We start from the raw sequence: 24,028 nt of genomic DNA on the forward strand, positions 1-24,028 counted from the left end.
GAGTGGCCCCAGAGTGCACCAGAGCTCCTGAATTAAATGTATCAGCATCTGGAAGACCTAGGGCCGCAGGCTGCTGAATACGCGAAGGAGAAGACGGAGTAGGAATTAAAATGGCCGCCGTTCGCGCCAAATTCGCCGGGACGGCCTCCGGAGGCGCGCCTGACTCCTCAGGAGCTGCAGACGAGGACCGCGACGGCGAGGGACCCGATACCGCCAACAGAGAGCCCGACGTCGTAGGCAAAACAGACGAAGACGCTGCTCCTGGCGAGGTACAATATTTACATGCGCCCGTAGAAGAAACCCCCCGACGCTGGCAAACAGCGCATCGTTTAAGTTTCTCCGACATGGCGGGAACGCGCGTGCACGCGCGTACGCGGTTCGCGCCTAAATGCAATTATTATTTAAACCTTAGAAAAAACACTCCGCTCTGCAGTGCTAGTAAGAATAACCTAGCGAAATGAAAACTAAGCACAATACCAAACTAAACTTGTGCTCTATGGTTGGTTCGTTTTTTTTTTTTTTTTTTTTTTTAAAGAGACACACAAGACTGACACCCCAAAACGTAAACAGAGCTGGCTGCTCGTTAAAACAATGGGGAAAAAACAGAGCTTATATACTTTAATCTGGCTGCCTCTCCCAAAGGTAAGACCTCTTTGCTAACCAAAAGAGGAACCCTTCCCTTAGAGATTTGTAGAATAGAAGGGAGATGGGGAGGAATAGGGGGAGTGACCCGGGGCACCCGAGTATACCCCCCTGAGGCTTAGCTAATCAGCTGACCAAACCTAACCAGCCTCAAAGAATTCCTGTGGCACAGAGAAAGATATAATAATAAAACAACTAGATATTTAGAAAGAGACTAATAGGCTCACTTCCTACCTGCTGGGAGACTGAGAAAATACTGGGGCTAGGGTCACATGACCAGGGCTCTTATTGGCTATCTAGTCAAAGTTTTTTTCTCAGTCTCCTCCTGCTGGTAGACGTGCACAACCCATCAGTCCAATCCTGGGCCGGTCCGGAGGGATGCTAAGGAATGGAGGAATAGCCATTGCAGGATTTCAATCAAATATTTTTTAAAGAAATCTGTCGAGGTTATACCCAAGTCATTTACAGGTAAACTAGAGCAAAATGAGTTAAGGCTGCCTCCTCCTGTCACATCAAGGATCAAAACAGAGGTGGGGAAAGTATCCCTGTGCTGCCACAAGAGGCATTATAAGTAGAGAAAAGAAGTACAGTGATGATAAAACCATTTATCTATGCCTCAGATCTAATTCCTGGGTCTAAGACACCTCTTGGGCAGAGCTTTTGCAGGACACATTTGTAGCTATAAAGCAGCTCATAAGTCAAGACGGATTGAAAAGCAGATAACCCTAACCCCATTCCCCCAGAGTTTCCTCTCACCCGCTGCTGTTGTGGAGAGAGTGGCTCTTGTTTCTGAGGTTTGTCACGCCTCTTCACCCCAAGGCCTTCAAAGCTGTCAGCAAGAGCTGTCCTTTGGGTACTCCTCAGCACCTTTTCTGGGAACTGTGAATCTAGGAAGGAGAGACACCGATTCAAAGAATGCCTACAGAAAGCGAATGCTACATAGAAGGTATTCTCCGAGGACAGCAGGCTGATTGTTCTCACTGATGATGGGTGACATCCACGGCAGCCCCTCCAATCGGAACACTTTCTAGCAAAGTCCTTTGCTAGTCGCCGCGTCTTCCCGTCCGAACCGGCTCGTGCCGGCCAGTCTCATATGTAGCAAGACAAAGAAGGGAAGACACAACTCCAAAGGGGAGGCGGGCGGGTTTGTGAGAACAATCAGCCTGCTGTCCTCGGAGAATACCTTCTACAGGTATGTAGCATTCGCTTTCTCCGAGGACAAGCAGGCTGCTTGTTCTCACTGATGGGGTATCCCTAGCCCCCAGGCTCACTCAAAACAACAACCATGGTCAATTGGGCCTCGCAACGGCGAGGACATAACTGAGATTGACCTAAAAAATTTGCCAACTAACTGAGAGTGCAGCCAGGAACAGAACAAACATGGGCCTAGGGGGGTGGAGTTGGATTCTAAACCCCGAACAGATTCTGAAGCACTGACTGCCCGAACCGACTGTCGCGTCGGGTATCCTGCTGCAGGCAGTAATGAGATGTGAATGTGTGGACAGATGACCACGTCGCAGCTTTGCAAATCTCTTCAATAGTGGCTGACTTCAAGTGGGCTACCGACGCTGCCATGGCTCTAACATTATGAGCCGTGACAGGACCCTCAAGAGCCAGCCCAGCCTGGGCGTAAGTGAAGGAAATGCAATCTGCTAGCCTATTGGATATGGTGCGTTTTCCCACAGCCACTCCCCTCCTGTTGGGATCAAAAGAAACAAACAATTGGGCGGACTGTCTGTTGGGCTGTGTCCGCTCCAGATAGAAGGCCAATGCTCTCTTGCAGTCCAATGTGTGCAGCTGACGTTCAGCAGGGCAGGAATGAGGACGGGGAAAGAATGTTGGCAAGACAATTGACTGGTTCAGATGGAACTCCGACATAACCTTTGGCAAGAACTTAGGGTGAGTGCAGAGGACTACTCTGTTATGATGAAATTTGGTGTAAGGGGCCTGGGCTACCAGGGCTTGAAGCTCACTGACTCTACGAGCTGAAGTAACTGCCACCAAGAAAATGACCTTCCAGGTCAAGTACTTCGGATGGCAGGAATTCAGTGGCTCAAAAGGAGGTTTCATCAGCTGGGTGAGAACGACATTGAGATCCCATGACACTGTAGGAGGCTTGACAAGGGGCTTTGACAAAAGCAAACCTCTCATGAAGCGAACAACTAAAGGCTGTCCTGAGATCGGCTTACCTTCCACACGGTAATGGTATGCACTGATTGCACTAAGGTGAACCCTTACAGAGTTGGTCTTGAGACCGGACTCAGACAAGTGCAGAAGGTATTCAAGCAGGGTCTGTGTAGGACAAGAGCGAAGATCTAGGGCCTTGCAGTCACACCAGACGGCAAACCTCCTCCATAGAAAGAAGTAACTCCTCTTAGTGGAATCTTTCCTGGAAGCAAGCAAGATGCGGGAGACACCCTCCGACAGACCCAAAGAGGCAAAGTCTACGCTCTCAACATCCAGGCCGTGAGAGCCAGGGACCGGAGGTTGGGATGCAGAAGCGCCCCTTCGTCCTGCGTGATGAGGGTCGGAAAACACTCCAATCTCCACGGTTCTTCGGAGGACAACTCCAGAAGAAGAGGGAACCAGATCTGACGCGGCCAAAAAGGAGCAATCAAAATCATGGTGCCTCGGTCTTGCTTGAGTTTCAACAAAGTCTTCCCCACCAGAGGTATGGGAGGATAAGCATACAGCAGACCCTCCCCCCAGTCCAGGAGGAAGGCATCCGATGCCAGTCTGCCGTTGGCCTGAAGCCTGGAACAGAACTGAGGGACTTTGTGGTTGGCTCGAGATGCGAAGAGATCTACCAAGGGGGTGCCCCACACCTGGAAGATCTGTCGCACTACACGGGAATTGAGCGACCACTCGTGAGGTTGCATAATCCTGCTCAACCTGTCGGCCAGACTGTTGTTTACGCCTGCCAGATATGTGGCTTGGAGCACCATGCCGTGACGGCGAGCCCAGAGCCACATGCTGACGGCTTCCTGACACAGGGGGCGAGATCCGGTGCCCCCTGCTTGTTGATGTAGTACATGGCAACCTGGTTGTCTGTCTGAATTTGGATAATTTGGTGGGACAGCCAATCTCTGAAAGCCTTCAGAGCGTTCCAGATCGCTCGTAACTCCAGAAGATTGATCTGCAGATCGCGTTCCTGGAGGGACCAGCTTCCTTGGGTATGAAGCCCATCGACACGAGCTCCCCATCCCAGGAGAGACGCATCCGTGGTCAGCACTTTTTGTGGCTGAGGAATTTGGAAAGGACGTCCCAGAGACAAATTGGACCAAATTGTCCACCAATACAGGGAGTCGAGAAAACTCGTGGACAGGTGGATCACGTCTTCTAGATCCCCAGCAGCCTGAAACCACTGGGAAGCTAGGGTCCATTGAGCAGATCTCATGTGAAGGCGGGCCATGGGAGTCACATGAACTGTGGAGGCCATGTGGCCCAGCAATCTCAACATCTGCCGAGCTGTGATCTGCTGGGACGCTCGCACCCGCGAGACGAGGGACAACAAGTTGTTGGCTCTCGTCTCTGGGAGATAGGCGCGAGCCGTCCGAGAATCCAGCAGAGCTCCTATGAATTCGAGTTTCTGCACTGGGAGAAGATGGGACTTTGGGTAATTTATCACAAACCCCAGTAGCTCCAGGAGGCGAATAGTCATCTGCATGGACTGCAGGGCTCCTGCCTCGGATGTGTTCTTCACCAGCCAATCGTCGAGATATGGGAACACGTGTACCCCCAGTCTGCGAAGTGCCGCTGCTACTACAGCCAAGCACTTGGTGAACACTCTGGGCGCAGAGGCGAGCCCAAAGGGTAGCACACAGTACTGGAAGTGACGTGTGCCCAGCTGAAATCGCAGATACTGTCTGTGAGCTGGCAGTATCGGGATGTGCGTGTAGGCGTCCTTCAAGTCCAGAGAGCATAGCCAGTCGTTTTCCTGAATCATGGGGAGAAGGGTGCCCAGGGAAAGCATCCTGAACTTTTCTTTGACCAGATATTTGTTCAGGGCCCTTAGGTCTAGGATGGGACGCATCCCCCTGTTTTCTTTTCCACAAGGAAGTACCTGGAATAGAATCCCAGCCCTTCTTGCCCGGATGGCACGGGCTCGACCGCATTGGCGCTGAGAAGGGCGGAGAGTTCCTCTGCAAGTACCTGCTTGTGCTGGAAGCTGTAAGACTGAGCTCCCGGTGGACAATTTGGAGGTTTTGAGGCCAAATTGAGGGTGTATCCTTGCCGGACTATTTGCAGAACCCACTGATCGGAGGTTATGAGAGGCCACCTTTGGTGAAAAGCTTTCAACCTCCCTCCGACTGGCAGGTCGCCCGGCACTGACACTTGGATGGCAGCTATGCTCTGCTGGAGCCAGTCAAAAGCTCGTCCCTTGCTTTTGCTGGGGAGCCGAGGGGCCTTGCTGAGGCGCACGCTGCTGACGAGAGCGAGCGCGCTGGGGCTTAGCCTGGGCCGCAGGCTGTCGAGAAGGAGGATTGTACCTACGCTTGCCAGAAGAGTAGGGAACAGTCTTCCTTCCCCCGAAAAATCTTCTACCTGTAGAGGTAGAGGCTGAAGGCTGCCGGCGGGAGAACTTGTCGAATGCGGTGTCCCGCTGGTGGAGCTGCTCCACCACCTGTTCGACTTTTTCTCCAAAAATATTATCCGCACGGCAAGGCGAGTCCGCAATCCGCTGCTGGATTCTATTCTCCAGGTCGGAGGCACGCAGCCATGATAGTCTGCGCATCACCACACCTTGAGCAGCGGCCCTGGACGCAACATCAAAGGTGTCATACACCCCTCTGGCCAGGAATTTTCTGCACGCCTTCAGCTGCCTGACCACCTCCTGAAATGGCTTGGCTTGCTCAGGGGGGAGCTTGTCCACCAAGCCCGCCAACTGCCGCACATTGTTCCGCATGTGTATGCTCGTGTAGAGCTGGTAGGACTGAATCTTGGCCACGAGCATAGAAGAATGGTAGGCCTTCCTCCCAAAGGAGTCAAAGGTTCCAGAGTCCTTGCCCGGGGGCGCCGAAGCATGTTCTCTAGAACTCTTGGCCTTCTTTAGGGCCAAATCCACAACTCCAGAGTCATGAGGCAACTGAGTGCTCTGGGTCCCCATGGATCCGGTACTGGGACTCGATCTTCTTGGGAATGTGGGGATTACTTAGAGGCTTGGTATAGTTCGCCAGCAATGTCTTTTTGAGGACATGATGCATGGGTACTGTGGACGCTTCCTTAGGTGGAGAAGGATAGTCCAGGAGCTCAAACATTTCAGCCCTGGGCTCGTCCTCCACAACCACCGAGAAGGGGATGGCCGTAGACATCTCCCGGACAAAGGAAGCGAAAGACAGGCTCTCAGGAGGAGAAAGCTGTCTTTCAGGAGAGGGAGTGGGATCGGAAGGAAGACCCTCAGACTCCTCGTCAGAGAAATATCTGATGTCTTCTTCCTCTTCCCACGAGGCCTCACCATCGGTGTCAGACACAAGTTCACGGACCTGTCTGCAACCGTGCCCGGCTCGACTCCGTGGAACCACGGCCACGGTGGGAGCGTCGAGAGGTAGACTCCCTCGCCCGCACCGGCGAAGCTCCCTCCGCCGACGTAGTCGTGGAGCCTTCCTGGGAGGCTACCGCAGTCGGTACCGCAAGCGGCACCGATGTCGGAGACCTCACCCCGGACAATGGGCCAGCCGGCGCCTCGCTTGACGGTACCGGTGGCGCAAGCACCCCCGGTATCGGAGGGGAAGGGCGCAACAGCTCTCCCAGGATCTCTGGGAGAACGGCCTGGAGGCTCTCGTGCAGAGCGGCTGTGGAAAAAGACATGGAAGCCGATGCAGGAGTCGATGCCAGAACCTGTTCCGGGCGTGGAGGCTGTTCCGGGCTGTCCAAAGGGGAGCGCATCGACACCTCTTGAACAGAGGGCAAGCGGTCCTCTCGGTGCCGATGCTTACTGGGTGCCGACTCCCTCGGCGACCCAGAGCTCTCGGTGCCGATGCTTCTTCGATTTTTTGGAACGAAGCACGTCACCGGAGCTTCCCGGCACCGACGAGGAGGACGTAGAATCCAGCCGTCTCTTCCTCGGGGCCGAGGCCGAAGAGGGTCGGTCTCGGGGGGGCTGTACCGCAGGAGCCCTCAGGGTAGGGGGAGACCCACCCGAAGGCTCACCGCCACCAGCAGGGGAATGGACAGCCCTCACCTGCACTCCAGACGAAGCACCACCGTCCGACGACATCAGCAGACGAGGAGGTCTCGATACCACCGACACCGACGCAGACCTCCGATGCCCCGATGCAGAGGGCCGGATGCCTCGATGCACTCGATGCAATCGGGGGCGAGGATGAAGGTCCGGGCGCCGACGACGTCGAGGCAGTCGATACTCCCGGTGCCGATGCCGACGAAGAGCCCGAGAACAAAATGTTCCACTGGGCTAACCTCGTTACCCGAGTCCGCTTTTGTAAGAGGGAACACAGACTACAGGCCTGAGGGCGGTGCCCAGCCCCCAGACACTGAAGACACGACGCATGCCTGTCAGTGAGCGAGATTACCCGGGCGCACTGGGTGCACTTCTTGAAGCCGCTGGAAGACTTCGATGTCATGGGCGGAAAAATCGCGCCGGCGAGATCAAAACTCGAAATGGCAAAAATGGCACCACAAAAATAGGGGGAAGAAAAACTTCGACCGAGGCCTAAATAGGGCCTACCCCGACGACGAAAGAAAACTTACCGGGGCAAAAAACTCGAAGTACGGGAAGGGAGCAAACCAAAAGGCCTCCTCCCGACACCTTTTTTTTTTTTTTTTTTTTTTAAAGAACAAAGTCGATGAACGACGCGCGAGGTCAACTTTGGGGCGCGAACGGCGAAACACGACCGTACCGAGCGCGGACAAAAGAAGACTGGCCGGCACGAGCTGGTTCGGGCGGGAAGACGGCCGCGCATGCGCGGTGCACATCGGCGCGCGAGGACTAGCAAAGGACTTTGCTAGAAAGTGTTCCGATTGGAGGGGCTGCCGTGGACGTCACCCATCATCAGTGAGAACAAGCAGCCTGCTTGTCCTCGGAGAATTCTTATATCATGGCCGAGATGCCATTCTTCCAGGAAACGAAGGTTTATATATCCTTACGTCCTTGGCAACAAGAAAAAGAGAGAGATAAAAAAAAAAATAATAATATTAAAAAAAAAAAAGCCTTTCCTAGTGTTTTACTGCCTAGTTAATGCTCATGGCGCTCGTACCAGTCCTGGTCTCAAAATGCCCTGGCTGGGCAGTGCTGCTACGGCTTGGTGCTCCTGGAGGTTGCGGTGGTGGTAGCTGCTTGTTGTGTCCTCCCGGTCGGCTACTGATTTCCGCCAGTGCTTGCTGGATTCCTGCTGGGTCACTATGGATAATCTGATCCAGACGATACACGGCACTGGTGCTCTGGGGTGGGGGGAGGGTCACACCTGGGGAACGTTCCTCCATATTCCTGCTGTGAGGTGTGGGAAAAATAGATAAAGATTACTGTAGTCTGCTCACCATTTCCCTTTTCCTCAATTGTTCCCCACCACTATTTTTGTGTTAAACTCATCTCAGATTGCTATTGTCACCAGAAAATCCTCTCCCCTCCCACCCTCCTGAATTTGAATCTCTTTAGGAGTAAGGGCCCAGACCCATGATCACAGCATACGTATATTTAAGCATATTTTCAAGTCTAAATAGCACTTACCCACGATTCTTTGGAGATGGCCAGTTGTTCCGCTTCTCATTCCTGCCTGCTCCAGGTCCTCCCCGGCCTGACTTATTCCCAGGTCCTGGGTTGGTGCGCCGGTTCTGCCTCTCCATGCCTGGTCTCTGGCTAGAAAAGCTGCGTTTTGACATCTCTTTCCGCTGTGCCAAGCTTAAGCCACTTCCTCCCCCACTCGGTGGTCCTCCTTTTGGAGTTGGGGCTCCATCCCGGTCTCGCCGTTCGGTGAAGTCGCTGCTCTCCGACGCTGTCTCCCACTCCTCATTAGCTTGGTCTGAGTTCTGATTAGACAGGTCAGGAGACTTGCTGCCAGCCACTCGTCGGGCTATGGACTCCTTGCTCTCTTCTAGAGAAGGTGTCTGATGAGGCTGCTCCCCTGGTGGCTGCGAGGGGAAAGCACCACGCTCCCCATTCAAACGAGCTGCATTCTCCTGCTCCTGCTTCAGCCGACGGAAGCGGGGTGGTTTGTCCTGTTGCTGGGAACGGCCATGGCGCCTCCGTCTGGGGGGACGCTCAAAGGTGCGTTCAGGCTTAGATAAACGGCCCTCAGGCTGTGGTAGTGTAGAGGGTGGCAGGCCATCTGTTTGTGCTGCTGCAGTGGATATTGAGGGTGGCTGTCGTTTCTCGGACCTCTTTTCCTTGTCTTTAGCTGGCATAGATTCTACAGCTCTCTCTGTCTTTGTTGGCTCTCTGGGCAACTGTCTCTTATGGGGTGGTGGCTTGGAAGGTGGGCTGACCCAGGTTACAGGAGCATGACCACTAGCACCCCTTGTAATACCGCCCCGACCTCTGCGGGATGGAATGCCCCGGGGGGTGAAGATTCTGCCTCGAGAAGAGTCAGCCAATCTTGGTGGCATTCTGTCTGGATATCGGGGAGGCTCAGGATGCCCCAGCCTCTCTGCTTTGTTTGGTTCTGGATGCTTGGTCTCCTTAGGGCCCCCAGCCACTTCCTTGTCCGAGTGGGCCACATCGCTGGCACTTTCGTGAGTCTCACTACCTGTCTCTGAGCCCCGCTGCCGGCGTCGCTTGGGGATCTCTTCATACTCCGAACCTTCACTTCGTGTCTCACTGGGATTCCTTGCCCTAAACCCCCCCTTGGGTGGTCCATCTTCAGCCCGGTAGAAGGGCTCCCGGTAACTGCGAAACTCTCTGCTCCGACCACGTCCTCCCCGCCCTCGCCCACTGTAAGCACCACGGAAACCACGACCACGAGCAAAGTATTCCCCGCGGCCCCTCCCACGCCCACCGCGGCTAGCATAGCTACCCCTTTCGTAGGGGCATTCCCTGCGTCTTTGGGTTGGAGAGACAGAATCTGGAGGGTCTTTCAATGTTCCACTAAAAGACTTGTTCCTTTCTGTTGCTTTCGGTTCCTTCACAGTCTTTCCCCGTTCTCTCTCAGTGCCTGCTTGTGGTTCTGGAGCTGGTTTTGGAGGTGGAAGCAGAGGGGTAGTCACCGTGGAAGGAACAGGGAGCAGTTTCCCAAGGTCCCCATCAGACTTTGGGTCTGGGCACATCTCCCTGCTGCTCTTGCTTGCAGTCCGTTCTTCTCCACTCGACCGGGGCTTCTCCCCAATGTCCTGCTCTCCCCCATCTTCCCTCTTTGGAGTTGGCGGTTTCTTGATGGGTCCTGCCCGACGTGTGAACTTCTCCCCAGTTTCTTCCCGACGACTACTTCCAGGACGAGGTCCCCAGCGAGTTTCCGTTCGAGTTTCACGGCGTGGTTGCTTGTGCAAGTCCTGGCGTAAGGGCTTCTCGCCTATCTTTCTTGCCTCTTCTGTTGTGCGATTTTCTTTGGAATGGGACTCTTCCTTGGGGGCAGTGACACTGGCCTCATGATGGTTGGGAAACGCTTTCTTAGAAACGTTTGGAGCTGGGGGTTCCTTGAAAGCAGTATGTCTATTCTCAGTCTGGGGGTCCTGCTGCTGCGAAGGTTCCCTACGCAAAAGCACTGGCTCCTCCTCTGGCTTCCGCTGCTGAATCTGAAGTTGGGCTGGGGGTTGCTCAGATCTCCCACTCACTGGAGTGGCCCAGGCTGGCCCCCTGGTCTCCTCCATAGAGTATCTGTGCATATTGCCAGGGTGATGGGGGCCGCCATTCTCACTGTAGCTCTGATAGCTGGCTATGTAGGACTGCTGGGTGACTGTTCGCACTGGGGGAGTGTTGCTCCTGCCAATGAACACACAAAATTAACTGCTGATACAATTACCACTAGCCTGACTGTGCACAGAAGGGCAATAAACAACTCATGAGATCGTGCTGGCCATATTCACAACATGGTTCTCAAACTAGAAACAGAACGATACTGCGACACAAAGGAACACATTCATCCTCTCACCTTCCATTTTTCTCCTCCTCGTCCTGCTGCTGCCTCATGGGTGATGCTGGAGCGCGGGTCTCCACTGCAGCAAACACATCATTTCCCCAAGCAATCTTAGGATCCATTGGAGGGGTACTCCGCTCCCTCAGTGTGGGTGGGTGGCGCTGCTCAAACTGCTCTGAGCCAGAACCACCACTGTCTGACCGTTCACGGGCCATCAGACCTGTGGACGAGACGGTAAAGAGCTAGGAGTCACACACTATTCTGTCCCTCGCTGGGAGTTTAATTGCCTGCTGAATGTTTCCTTCCTTTTATATCCACCTGCAGGTATCACCTACCGGATGGATGCACCCCTGGTGGAAAGTAATCCATAGGCGGGCGACCCTGCATCATTCTAGGGTCCATGTAGGGAGAGATCATCATCCAGCGGGGATCAAAGTTCATGTGCGATATGGGAGGGGGTGGTGGCCGGCTGATTGAGCTGGGGTACAGGGCCTTCTGCTGTTGGGTGACCTGCTGCTGAGGAGCCGGGGGTGGAGGAGGTTGCTGCAAGGCTCCAGACTGAGCCAGGGTCAGTGTCTGCTGCTGTGGAGGTGGCAGAACTGTGTTTGGAGGGGGCTGGTTGTGCTGCTGCCACTGCTGCTGCTGTTGCTTCAGCAATTGCTCCTACATTCAGAAACAAAACAAGATTAGTGCTCATTCCCAAACTGATAAACACTCAAGGAATCGCACAGGGACAAGTAGAAATTAGACCTTACCTGCTAATTTGCTTTCCTTTAATCCCTCCGGACCGGCCCAGGATTGGACTGATGGGTTGTGCTTGCCTTCCAGCAGGTTGGAGACCGAGAAAAAACTCTGACTCTAGCGAGCCAATAGGAGCCCTGGTCACGTGACCCTAGCCTCAGTATTTGAATAACAAAGCAGAAAGAACCACCATACATTCTGTGCCTCAAGGAATTCCAGCAACCAGGGAGCACTATTGAAAGCATGCTCTAATAAAGGCTCACCGACAACTCTCACCAGAGCAGCAGTATGGCCTTATCTTAATGGCTCACCGAAAACCCTTACCAGAATATCGGTATGACCTAATTGTAATGGCTCATCGACTACCCTCACCAGAGCATCGGTATGGCCTCACTGTAATGGCTCACCACATACCCTTACCAGAGAAGCGGTATGGCCTTAACAGAAGATCAATGATTTTTTTCTTTTTCTTTTAACCAACTAACAAAGAACAGCTCTGCAAACAAAGAAATAGAACATGCAAACAGAGACAGAAAGCTAGAACAGGGAGGGGCCTGGGCCGGTCCGGAGGGATTAAAGGAAAGCAAATTAGCAGGTAAGGTCTAATTTCTACTTCCTTAGCATCCCTCCGGACCGACCCAGGATTGGACTGATGGGACGTAACAAAACAGTAGTCCTACGGGAGGGACCTTAGCAAACCCGCCGTGAGCACTCGGAATGCAAAGACCTCTTCTTGTTTTGACTGAACATCAAGTCTGTAATGTTTAGAAAATGAATGAAGAGAGGACCAAGTCGCTGCCTTACAAATCTCCGCAGGCGGTACCAAGGAACACTCGGCCCAAGACGCTGCTTGACCTCTAGTCGAATGAGCTTTAACAGCTTCTGGGACTGCTTTACCTGCCAAAAGGTAGGCCGACGCTATCATCTCTTTAATCCACCTTGATAAAGTAGGTTTAGAAGCCGATAACCCCTAACGGTGACCGGCTACGAGCAGAAAGACGGTCCGTGCGACGAAAGCCCTCAGTAACAGAGATATCGTTTAAGCACTCTCTTAACATCCAGAGTATGCAACTGTCTCTGCTCCTGCGTCCCTGAGGCCGAGCCCAGAACTGGAAGAAAAACGGACTGGGACAGATGAAACTGAGACAACACCTTAGGCAAAAAGGAAGGAACAGGCTGAAGCACTACTCGCTCCTTAGAAAATTCCAGAAAAGGAGCCCTACATGAAAAAGCCTGCAACTCAGAGACCCTCCTAGCTGAAGCAATAGCCACCAAAAACACTGTCTTAAGCGTCAAATCTTTCAAAGAGCATGATTGCAAAGGCTCAAAAGGTGGCTTCGTCAGAGACGAAAGAACGAGATTAAGATCCCAAGATGGAAATACCGATCTTATCGGAGGACGAAGAAGACTAACTCCCTTTAAAAAACGAACCACATCCGAGAGACTGGCGAAAGATTTTCCTCGAATCCGACCTCTAAAACAGGAAAGAGCTGCCGTTTGCACCTTAAGAGAAGAAAGAAATAGCCCTTTATCAAAACCTCGTTGAAGAAAATCTAGCATCTGAGGCACGGACGCCCGAAACGGAAGAATGCTACTCTGCACACCAAGCCTCAAAAATCCTCCAAGTGCGAATGTAGTTTAGAGAAGTGGAACGCCGACGAGACCGAAGCATGGTGGAAATCACTGGTGCTGAAAAACCTTGTTTAGTTAAACGGGCTCGTTCAAGAGCCAAGCCGTAAGACAAAATTGAGCCGGATCTGGATGTAGAATGGGCCCTTGCACCAGCAGAGCCCTGTGAACTGGAAGCCGAAGAGGAGACGCCACCGACAGACGTTGTAGATCCGCTTACCATGGACGCTGAGGCCAGTCTGGTGCCACCAAAATTACCAGCCCTCCGTGTTCCTCGATCTTCTGCAGGAGGCGACCTATGAGCGGCCAAGGAGGAAACGCGTATAGAAGATCGGAGGGCCACTGCTGCAAGAGAGCATCTACCCCTGCTGCCCTTGCATCCCTTCGGCGACTGAAGAATCGAGGGACGTTCGAGTTGAGACTGGAGGCAAACAGATCTAGAACTGGAGTGCCCCAGCGGTCCACGATAGACAAACGCCTGAGCGCTGAGAGCCCATTCTCCCGGATCAAGAGTGTGGTGGCTGAGAAAGTCGGCTTGAACGTTCACCACTCCTGCTACATGGGATGATGAAATGGCCGTCAGGTGAACCTCCGCCCAGGCCAGGAGACCCTCCGCCTCCCGACACAAGAGACAGCATCTCGTTCCTCCCTGGCGGTTGATATAGGCTACCGCCGAGGCATTGTCTGAAAGAATTCGCACTGCTTTGCCTATCAGGAGAGGAGTGAAGTGCTGCAGAGCTAACCGGATCGCTCTGGTCTCCAAAAAGTTGATTGATTGAACTGCTTCCAGACGAGACCAGAGACCCTGGGTCCACTTGCCTAGACAATGCGCTCCTCAGCCTCGGAGACTGGCATCTGTCGTTAACGGTATCCACCGAGGAGATTCCAAAGGCATTCCTACCATTAGATTCTTCATCCGCAGCCACCAAAACAGAGAGCTGCGTTCTCGATTGCGAAGAGGTAGACGCTTCAGTAGCGAGTCCCTCTGAGATGACCATCGGGATAGAAGGGACCACTGGAGAGGACGCATATGAAGCCTGACCCAGGGCACTACCTCTATAGTGGCTGCCATGGATCCCAGAACCTGAAGATAATCCCGAGCACAGGGACGCTGCTGCTGAAGAAAGTCCCATATCTGATTCCGGAGCTTTACAATCCTGGCCTGCGGTAGAAAGACTCGACCGATGTCTGTGTCGAAATTGACCCCCAATACTCCAGAGACTGAGATGGAACCATCCGACTCTTGGCGACATTTACCACCCAACCTAGAGACTGCAAGAACTGCATCACTTGATCCGTGACACGACAACTCTCCTGATAAGACTTCGGTCTGATTAACCAATCGTCTAGGTATGGATGAACAAGAATCCCTTCTTTTCTGAGGGCCGCGGCCACCACGACCATGACTTTAGTAAAGGTGCGTGGAGCCGTCGCAAGACCAAAGGGCAGAGCGCGAAACTGGAAATGTTGCCCTAGAATTGCAAAGCGCAAGAACTTGTGGTGTGCCGCACGAATAGGAATATGCAAATAGGCCTCTGTGAGATCCAAGGCCGTCAAGTACTCTCCCTGGCGGAAAGCCACTATGACCGAACGCAGGGTCTCCATACAAAAGCTTGTGACTCAGAGCTCGATTGACCGCTTTAAGATCCAAAATAGGGCGAAAGGAGTCTTCCTTCTTGGGTACCACAAAATAAATGGAATACCGGCCCTGCCTGTACTCAGAAGGAGGGACTGGACAGATAGCCTGAAGATCTAAAAGCCTCTGTAGAGTGTCCCGAACCGCCCTCACCTTGAGAGGAGAGCGACAGGGAGACTCCAGAAAGGCGTCTAAAATAGGCCTTGCGACCTCTAAGGCATAACCGTCTCGAACAACCTCAAAGACCCACTGATCTGAAGTGATATGGGCCCACCTCTGATAAAACTGAGAAAGCCGAGCTCCGACAGGGACCAGAGAAGAGGCCCTCGCACCTTCATTGGGGAGGACGGGTCTGGGATCTAAAACCAGGATTGGAGAGACCCGCTCCTCTGCGAGAACCCCGAAAGGACTTAGTCCTATTGTAAAAACGAGACCTGCGAGGTTGAAAACCCCGGCCAGCCTGAAAACTACGGAAAACTCTCCCGGAACCTCTAGCCAACAAAGAACCTCGGTCCGACAGACGAGGCCTATCTTGAGGTAGGCGAGGAACTTTAGCATCTCCTAAAGAATTAACCAACTTATCCAATTCTTCTCCAAACAAGAAAGAACCTTTAAAAGGAAATTTCTCAACTTTGACTTGGAGGCCGCATCCGCCGACCAACCCTTCAACCACAAAGATCGACGAGCAGCCACCCCCAAAGCCAAAGACTTAGAAGATGCTCGGAGCAAATCATACAGGGCATCGGCCAAAAAAGCTGCCCCGTCTCAATCCTAGCCACCTCTACATCGATAGCTTGAAGATCATCCGAAGACCTATCGAGAACTCTCTCTGCCCACCTAAAACAGGCTCTAGCCACTAAGGAACCACAAATGGCAGCCTGCACTGCCAAGGAAGAAACATCAAAACTAATCCTGAGCAGAGAATCTAGTCTTCTGTCCTGAACATCTCGAAGAGCCGTTCCTCCATCCACGGGGACGGTATTCCGCTTAGTAACCGCTGACACCACTGCATCCACAACTGGCACCATAAGCATAGCCTTATCCACTTCTGGAACCGGATAGAGACGAGACATAGATCTAGTCGGACGAAAAGCAGCATCTGGGACCTCCCATTGAGCTTTAATAACATCCCAAATGTCCTGATGCATAGAAAAGGTTTTGGAAGCGGATCTAGACCCTTTAATCAAGAAGTCTACCTTATGACCTTGCGAAACTGACGGAGGATCCTCAAAGTTCAAAGTAGAGGAGACCATAGAAATGAGCTCTTGCAAGTCATCCTTATGAAAAACTCTAGCCACTGAAGGATCATCCCCCTGGGCAAAAGATGCAGACTCGGGATCTGTAGAGGAGAGATCAGGATCATTCCAAACATTTTCCTCTAGATCCTCCTCTTCTTCCAAAAAAGGCATTTCCTGATCACCCCAAAATTCTCTGTGTAAATCACCTTCCCTAAATCTTTTAGGGAGTGGAGGAGCAAGTCTGCCAGCATCTGCTGCACCAATTGCTGCATCGCCCTTCTGCATCAAAAAGGCCTGGTACATCTGGAGCACAAACTCAGGAGGAAAACCCCCTACCTGAGTGGGCCCAGCTTGTACCAGAGCTCCTAACGGAAAAACTTCAACATTTTTCCCCGCTAGAGCCGTAGAAGGAGTAGGCAATGGCGACAACGGAGCAGGAGTCAAAATGGCTGCCTTGCGAGATAAATTCGCGGAGGCGGTCTCCGGGGGCGCGCCTGACTCTTCTGAAACTGCCTGAGAGGATCGCGATGGCGAGGAGCCCTGAACCGCCAATGAAATCCCCGAGGCTGAAGATAAGAGCCGGACCAGATGCTGACACTAGCGCCGTACAATACTTACAAGCGCCCGATGAACAAACTCCCCGACGCTGGCAGACAGCGCATCTCTTTAGCTTTTCCGACATGGCGGTGAACACGCGCGCGCACAACTCTCGCCTAAATTTTATCCCTGAAGGCACCGTTCCGACGTCCAAAAAGCGCTAACAAACAAATAAACCGCCGAAAACGGAAGGTAAGGGAAACCAAAGAAATTTTTCCTCTGTTTGCTTTCAATCGTTCTTTTATCTTACTGTTTTTTTGTTTGTTTTTTAAACGCTAGCCTACAGAAGACAGGCACACAAAACAGTAACAACAGAGCTGGCTGCTTGTCAGAATGAAGGAGAAAAACACAGAGATCTTCCTTTTTTTTTTTTAAATTCTGGCTGCCTCTCCCAAAGGTAATCCCCCTTGCTATTCAAAAAGGGAACCCTTCCCTTAGAAATTGAAGTAATAGAAAGGAGGTGGGGAGGATGAGGGGGAGTGACTCGGGACACCCGAGTGTAACACCCCTGAGGCTGCAAGCTAAAGAAGCTGAAAATTTCTAACAAGCCTCAAAGAATTCCTGTGGCACAGAAACAAAGAACCAAGACAAAAACTGACAAGAGAGACTAATGGGCTCACTTCCTACCTGCTGGGAGACTGAGAAAATACTGAGGCTAGGGTCACGTGACCAGGGCTCCTATTGGCTCGCTAGAGTCAGAGTTTTTTTCTCAGTCTCCAACCTGCTGGAAGGCGAGCACAACCCATCAGTCCAATCCTGGTCTGGTCTGGAGGGATGCTAAGGAAAAGCGAATGATACATACCTGTAGCAGGTGTTCTCCGAGGACAGCAGGCTGATTGTTCTCACGACTGGGTTGACGTCCACGGCAGCCCCCACCAACCTGAGCAAAACTTTGCGGGCGGTCCAGCACGCAGGGCACGCCCACTGCGCGCATGCATGGCCGTCTTCCTGCCCGGGCGCGACCGTTCCCGCTCAGTTGAATGACAAGCAAAAATTATGAAGCGCAACTCCAAAGGGGAGGAGGGAGGGTAGGTGAGAACAATCAGCCTGCTATCCTCGGAGAACACCTGCTACAGGTATGTATCATTCGCTTTCTCCGAGGACAAGCAGGCTGCTTGTTCTCGCGACTGGGGTATCCCTAGCTCTCAGGCTCACTCAAAACAAGAACCCAGGTCAATGGAACCTCGCAACGGCGAGGGCACAACAGAAATTGACCTACGAAGAACAACTAACAGAGTGCAGCCTGACCAGAATAAATTCGGGACCTGGAGGGTGGAGTTGGATTTAAAACCCCAAACAGATTCTGCAGCACCGACTGCCCGAACCGACTGTCGCGTCAGGTATCCTGCTGGAGGCAGTAATGTGATGTGAATGTGTGGACAGATGACCACGTCGCAGCCTTGCAAATCTCTTCAATAGTGGCTGACACTATGAGCCATGACATGACCCTCAAGAGTCAGCCCAGCTTGGGCGTAAGTGAAGGAAATGCAATCTGCTAGCCAATTGGAGATGGTGCGTTTCCCGACAGCGACCCCTTTCCTATTGGGGTCGAAAGAAACAAACAATTGGGCGGACTGTCTGTGGGGCTGTGTCCGCTCCAAATAGAAGGCCAATGCTCTCTTGCAGTCCAATGTGTGCAACTGACGTTCAGCAGGGCGGGTATGCGGTCTGGGAAAGAATGTTGGCAAGACAATCGACTGGTTAAGATGGAACTCCGACACCACCTTCGGCAGGAACTTAGGGTGAGTGCGGAGCACTACTCTGTTATGATGAAATTTAGTACACGGAGCATGAGCTACCAGGGCTTGAAGCTCGCTGACCCTACGAGCTGAAGTAACTGCCACCAAGAAAATGACCTTTCAGGTCAAGTACTTCAGATGGCAGGTATTCAGTGGCTCAAAAGGAGGTTTCATCAGCTGGGTGAGGACGACGTTGAGATCCCATGACACTGCAGGAGGCTTGATAGGGGGCTTTGACAAAAGCAAGCCTCTCATGAATCGAACGACTAAAGGCTCTCCAGAGATGGCTTTACCCTCTACACGATAATGGTAAGCACTAATCGCACTAAGGTGATTCCTTACTGATTTGGTCTTGAGGCCAGACTCTGATAAGTGCAGAAGGTATTCAAGCAGGTTCTGTGCAGGACAAGAACGAGGTTCTAGGGCCTTGCTCTCACACCAAACGACAAACCTCCTCCACTTGAAAAAGTAACTCTTTTTAGTGGAATCCTTCCTAGAGGCAAACAAGACACGGGAGACACCCTCAGACAGACCTAACGAAGCGAAGTCTACGCCCTCAACATCCAGGCCGTGAGAGCCAGAGACTGAAGGTTGGGGTGCAACAACGCTCCGTCGTTCTGCGAAATGAGAGTCGGAAAACACTCCAATCTCCACGGTTCTTCGGAGGACAACTTCAGAAGAAGAGGAAACCAGATCTGACGGGGCCAAAAAGGCGCTATCAGAATCATGGTGCCGTGGTCTTGCTTGAGCTTCAGTAAGGTCTTCCCCACCAAAGGTATGGGAGGATAAGCACACAGGAGGCCGGTCCCCCAATGGAGGAGAAAGGCATCCGACGCTAGTCTGCCGTGTGCCTGTAGTCTGGAACAGAACAGAGGCAGCTTGTGGTTGGTCTGAGAGGCGAAAAGGTCCACCGAGGGGGTGCCCCACTCTCAGAAGATCTTGCGTACCACTCTGGAATGGAGCGACCACTCGTGCGGTTGCATGACTCTGCTCAGTCTGTCGGCCAGACTGTTGTTTACGCCTGCCAGGTATGTGGCTTGGAGGAGCATGCCGAACTGGCAGGCCCAATGCCACATCCGGACGGCTTCCTGACACAGGGGGCGAGATCCGGTGCCCCCCTGCTTGTTGATGTAATACATTGCAACCCGATTGTCTGTCCGAATTTGGATAATTTGACAGGACAGCCGATCTCTGAAAGCCTTCAGTGCGTTCCAGATCGCTCGGAGCTCCAGGAGGTTGATCTGAAGATCCTTTTCCTGGAGGGACCACAGTCCTTGGGTGTGAAGCCCATCGACATGAGCCCCCCAGCCCAGGAGAGACGCATCCGTCGTTAGCACTTTCGTGGGCTGTGGAATTTGGAATGGGCGTCCCAAGGTCAAATTGGTCCGAATGGTTCACCAGTGCAGTGAATTGCGGCAGCTGGTGGAGAGGCGGATGACATGTTCTAGATTCCCGGTGGCTTGATACCACTGGGAAGCTAGGGTCCATTGAGCAGATCTCATGTGAAGACGAGCCATGGGAGTCACATGAACTGTAGAGGCCATATGACCCAGAAGTCTCAACATCTGCCGAGCTGTGATCTGCTGAGACGCTCTGGTCTGAGAAGCCAGGGACAGGAGGTTGTTGGCCCTCGCTTCTGGAAGGAAGGCCTGAGCCATCTGAGTATTCAGCAGAGCTCCTATGAATTCCAGAGACTGGGCAGGCTGGAGATGGGACTTTGGGTAATTTATCACAACCCCCAGCAGCTCCAGAAGGCAAATAGTGCACTGCATGGACCAGAGAGCTCCCGCCTCCGAGGTGTTCTTAACCAGCCAATCGTCGAGATATGGGAACACGTGCACTCCCAGCTTGCGTAGATACGCCGCTACCACCACGAGGCACTTCGTAAACACCCGTGGGGCAGAGGCGAGCCCAAAGGGAAGCACACAATACTGAAAGTGCCGAGTGCCCAGGCGGAATCTGAGATACTGTCTGTGAGCTGGCAGTATCGGGATGTGAGTGTATGCATCCTTTAAATCCAGGGAACATAGCCAATCGTTTTTCTGAATCATTGACAGAAGGGTGCCCAAGGAAAGCATCCTGAACTTTTCTTTGACCAGGAATTTGTTCAGGCCTCTCAGTCTAGGATGGGACGCATCCCCCCTGCCCTTTCTGCCCGGGTGGTACAGGCTCGACCGCATTGGCGCTGAGAAGGGCGGAGAGTTCCTCTGCAAGTACCTGCTTGTGATGGGAGCTGAAGGACTGAGCTCCCGGAGGACAATTTGGAGGAAGGGAGGCCAAATTCAGGGCGTATCCGCACCGCACTATTTGGAGAACCCACTGGTCGGAGGTGATCAGAGGCCACCTTTGGTGAAAAAATTTTAACCTCCCTCCGACCGGCAGATCGTCCGGTACGGACACTTTGAGGGTGGCTATGTTCCCATGGATCCAGTCAAAAACCCATCCCCGGTTTTTGCTGTGGAGGCGCAGGGGGCTGCTTAGGCGCACGCTGTTGACGGGAACGAGCGCGCTGGGACTGTCCCTGTGCCTGACGAGGCCTTCGGGCCGGCTGGGTGTACCTACGCTTATTATAGGCATAGGGCGCAGCCTGCCGGGCCCGGGAAAAACGTCCACCTGCTGAGGTGGATGCTGAAGGCTCCCGGTGGGAGAGCATGTTGAGGGCGGTTTCCCGCTGATGCAGTTGGTCCACCAGCTGCTCGACCTTCTCGCCAAAAATATTATCCCCCCGGCAAGGGACGTCGGCCAGTCTCTGCTGGGTGCGGTTGTCCAGGTCAGAGGCACGCAGCCATGAGAGCCTGCGCATCACTATCCCTTGGGCCGCAGCACGAGATGCCACGTCACAGGTGTCATATATACCCCTGGACAGGAACTTTCTGCACGCCTTCAGCTGCCTGACCACCTCCTGAAAAGGCCTGGACTGCTCCGGAGGGAGCTTGTCGACCAGGTCCACCAGTTGCTTCACATTATTCCGCATGTGGATGCTCGTGTAGAGCTGGTAAGACTGGATGCGGGTCACGAGCATGGAAGATTGGTAGGCCTTCCTCCCAAATGAGTCCAGAGTGCGAGACTCCCGCCCCGGGGGCGCCGAGGCGGTATCCCTCGAACTCCGTGCCCTCTTGAGAGCAGAGTCCACGACCGCCGAGTCATGAGGCAATTGGGGCCGCATTAACTCTGGGTCCGAGTGGATTCTGTATTGGGACTCTGCTTTCTTGGGGATGGTGGGATTAGATAACGGTCTCAACCAGTTCCGAAGCAGCGTCTCTTTGAGGACATTGTGCAACGGCACCGTGGAGGACTCTCTAGGTGGTGATGGATAGTCGAGGACCTCGAGCATCTCAGCCCTCGGCTCGTCCACAGAGACCACAGGAAAGGGAATGCAAATAGACATATCCCTGACGAAGGAGGCAAAGGAGAGGCTCTGAGGTGGCGAGAGCTTTCTCTCTGGTGAAGGAGTGGGGTCGGAGGGAAGGCCCACAGACTCCTCTGAGGAGAAATATCTGGGGTCCTCCTCCTCCCCCCCCACGAGGCCTCTTCCTCGGTGTCGGACATGAGCTCGTGCAGCTCAGTCCTCAACCGGGCCCGGCTCGACGTCGAGGCACCGAGGCCTCGGTGGCGTCGTCGAGCGGTGGACTCCCGCGCCGGCGGGGATGAAGCTCCCTCCATCGACGGGGACTCCACCTGCGTGGCGGTCGAGCACGCCGGCACCGCAGTCAACGGTGCCGAGGGCGCAAGCACCCCCGGCGCCGGCACAGTCTGGCGCATCAGCCCTTTCAGAATCCCCGGAAGGATGGCTCGGAGGCACTCGTCCAGGCCCGCTGTCGGGAAAGGCGAGGGGGCCGGTAGAGGCGTCGGTGCCGGAAGCTGGTCGGGTCCAGGAGACTGCACCGAAGTGCTGGCACCCTGACGTGGCGGTACCTCTACTACAGAGGGGGACCTCTCCTTTCGACGCTGCCGCTTCCTCGGCGTCGACTCATCTCTGGCGCCGGGAGCCGGATGCGTCGTGGGCGACCGATGACGGTGCTTCTTCGCCTTTTTCCGGTGCCCGTCATCGGCGCTCGGTGGAACTGACGAGGAAGTCGATCCCCCTCGGCCTCGAGGGATCGGGTCCGACAGGGTTCGGTCCCGAGGGCCCTGGGTAGAGGGAGTGACCGGGGCCGTTTGCCCACGCGGCCTCTCACCCCTGCCTTCACCGGGGGACCGGCGGGCCGACGGGACCTGTGCTCCTGGGGTCGATGCCATCGGTGCCGATTTCGTGGACATCGATACCGGTACCGAAGAACCGGCCGTCGATACCGATGCCGTCGAAGTCGGCGTCGAGGGGCCGGCGCAAGTTCCAAAAAGATGGTCCCGAAGAACTTGCCTCGCTACCTGTGTCCGTTTCCGGAGACCGAGATACAAAGTACACGTCTTGGTATCGTGCTCCGGCCCGAGGCACTGGAGGCACCAAGCGTGAGTGTCGGTCTGCGAGATATGCCGGCCGCACCGACCACACTTCTTGAATCCACTTGGGACCTTCGAGGACATCGACGGAAAAATCGCGTCGGCGAAGTCAAAGTCGTCGATGGTGGCGGTAAAAATCACACCTCGAAAATAAATCGACCGCGCGGCCACAAGGCCGCAACGCGACGCCCCCACTAAGAGACAAGGGGAAAACCAAAGTTCGTGGTTGTTTTTTTTTTTTTTTTTTTGAAAACTAAAAAGAAAACAGATTCAACGAAAGAAGAAAAATTTGCGGCGAAAGCGCAATCCGGTTTCCGGGGCTGACAGAGAGAGAGACAAACGCGGCTCTCTCCAGCGCGGAAAGGAAAAAACTGAGCGGGAACGGTCGCGCACAGGCGGGAAGACGGCCGCGCATGCGCGGTGGGCGTGCCCTGCATGCGGGACCGCCTGCAAAGTTTTGCTCCGGTTGGTGGGGGCTGCCGTGGACGTCAACCCAGTCGTGAGAACAAGCAGCCTGCTTGTCCTCGGAGAACTATTATTACCTCCTGCTCCAAACACAACTACATCCCAAACTGATAAACACTCAAGGAATCGCACAGGGACAAACTATCATTACCTCCTGCTCCACACACAACTACATCAAAGCTCCACACACTTAACATATGAATAAAAAATGGACAACCATGGACAGGTCAACACACACTCATTCAAGGGATAATCTCACCATATAACGGAATACATCAAAATGACAGTTCTTATTCCAAAGTCCTACCCCTCCCTTTTTCCAATGGGTGACAAGTAACCACTAGAATACTTTGTACAGGGTGAGAAGTCTGTGCTGTCACATCACCACTACAGAAGGGGGGCACTGCAACCCTGGATCCTAGCTTTGTTAACAGAGTGGCCAAATCAGGCCTTGTGACTATAACATTATTTAACCCCTTCTCATTAAGTCTGCTCTCTTTGGAAATATCTGTGGTGACCCTCATCTCCCGCCCCCAAAAGCAGAGCCCCCATATCCCTACCTGGTGCTGCCGCTGGAAACGAGGCGGCAACGACTTCTGGTATTTGGAGTAGGCCTGAGCTTGTGATGACTGACGGCACTGTAGCACCACCTCACCCTTCATTTCTGCCTTAGGGGCTGGAGCCTCTTCCTTTATTTCCAACACATCTTTCGGAGTGGGGGGAGGAGGAGATGGTGGTGGTGGTGGTGGCGGTGGCGGGGGTGGTGGTGGTAGCAGCACTGGTTCTGCTATGAAACAGATAAGAGAACCATCTTAGCAAAGCCTCCAATTTGTTGTGCATTCAAACGTAATAATAGCACAGTTCTAGCTGATGGCTAAG

General features: G+C 53.5%; 1 protein-coding gene across 1 annotated transcript in view; it reads right to left on the bottom strand.

Moving 5' to 3' along the window:
• Positions 1–24,028, bottom strand: part of PRRC2A (proline rich coiled-coil 2A) — a 215,053-nt gene that overhangs the window by 69,741 nt on the left and 121,284 nt on the right. The window contains exons 13-18 of the mRNA XM_030197354.1: positions 23,710–23,915; positions 11,000–11,327; positions 10,680–10,884; positions 8,327–10,510; positions 7,857–8,089; positions 1,399–1,529 (exon numbers count right to left, since the gene is read on the bottom strand). Coding sequence (XP_030053214.1) covers positions 1,399–1,529; positions 7,857–8,089; positions 8,327–10,510; positions 10,680–10,884; positions 11,000–11,327; positions 23,710–23,915 — 3,287 coding nt within the window. The remainder of the gene's footprint in view (positions 1–1,398; positions 1,530–7,856; positions 8,090–8,326; positions 10,511–10,679; positions 10,885–10,999; positions 11,328–23,709; positions 23,916–24,028) is intronic.

This window comes from Microcaecilia unicolor, chromosome 3, assembly GCF_901765095.1.
Source record: "Microcaecilia unicolor chromosome 3, aMicUni1.1, whole genome shotgun sequence".
Lineage (NCBI taxonomy): Eukaryota > Metazoa > Chordata > Amphibia > Gymnophiona > Siphonopidae > Microcaecilia > Microcaecilia unicolor.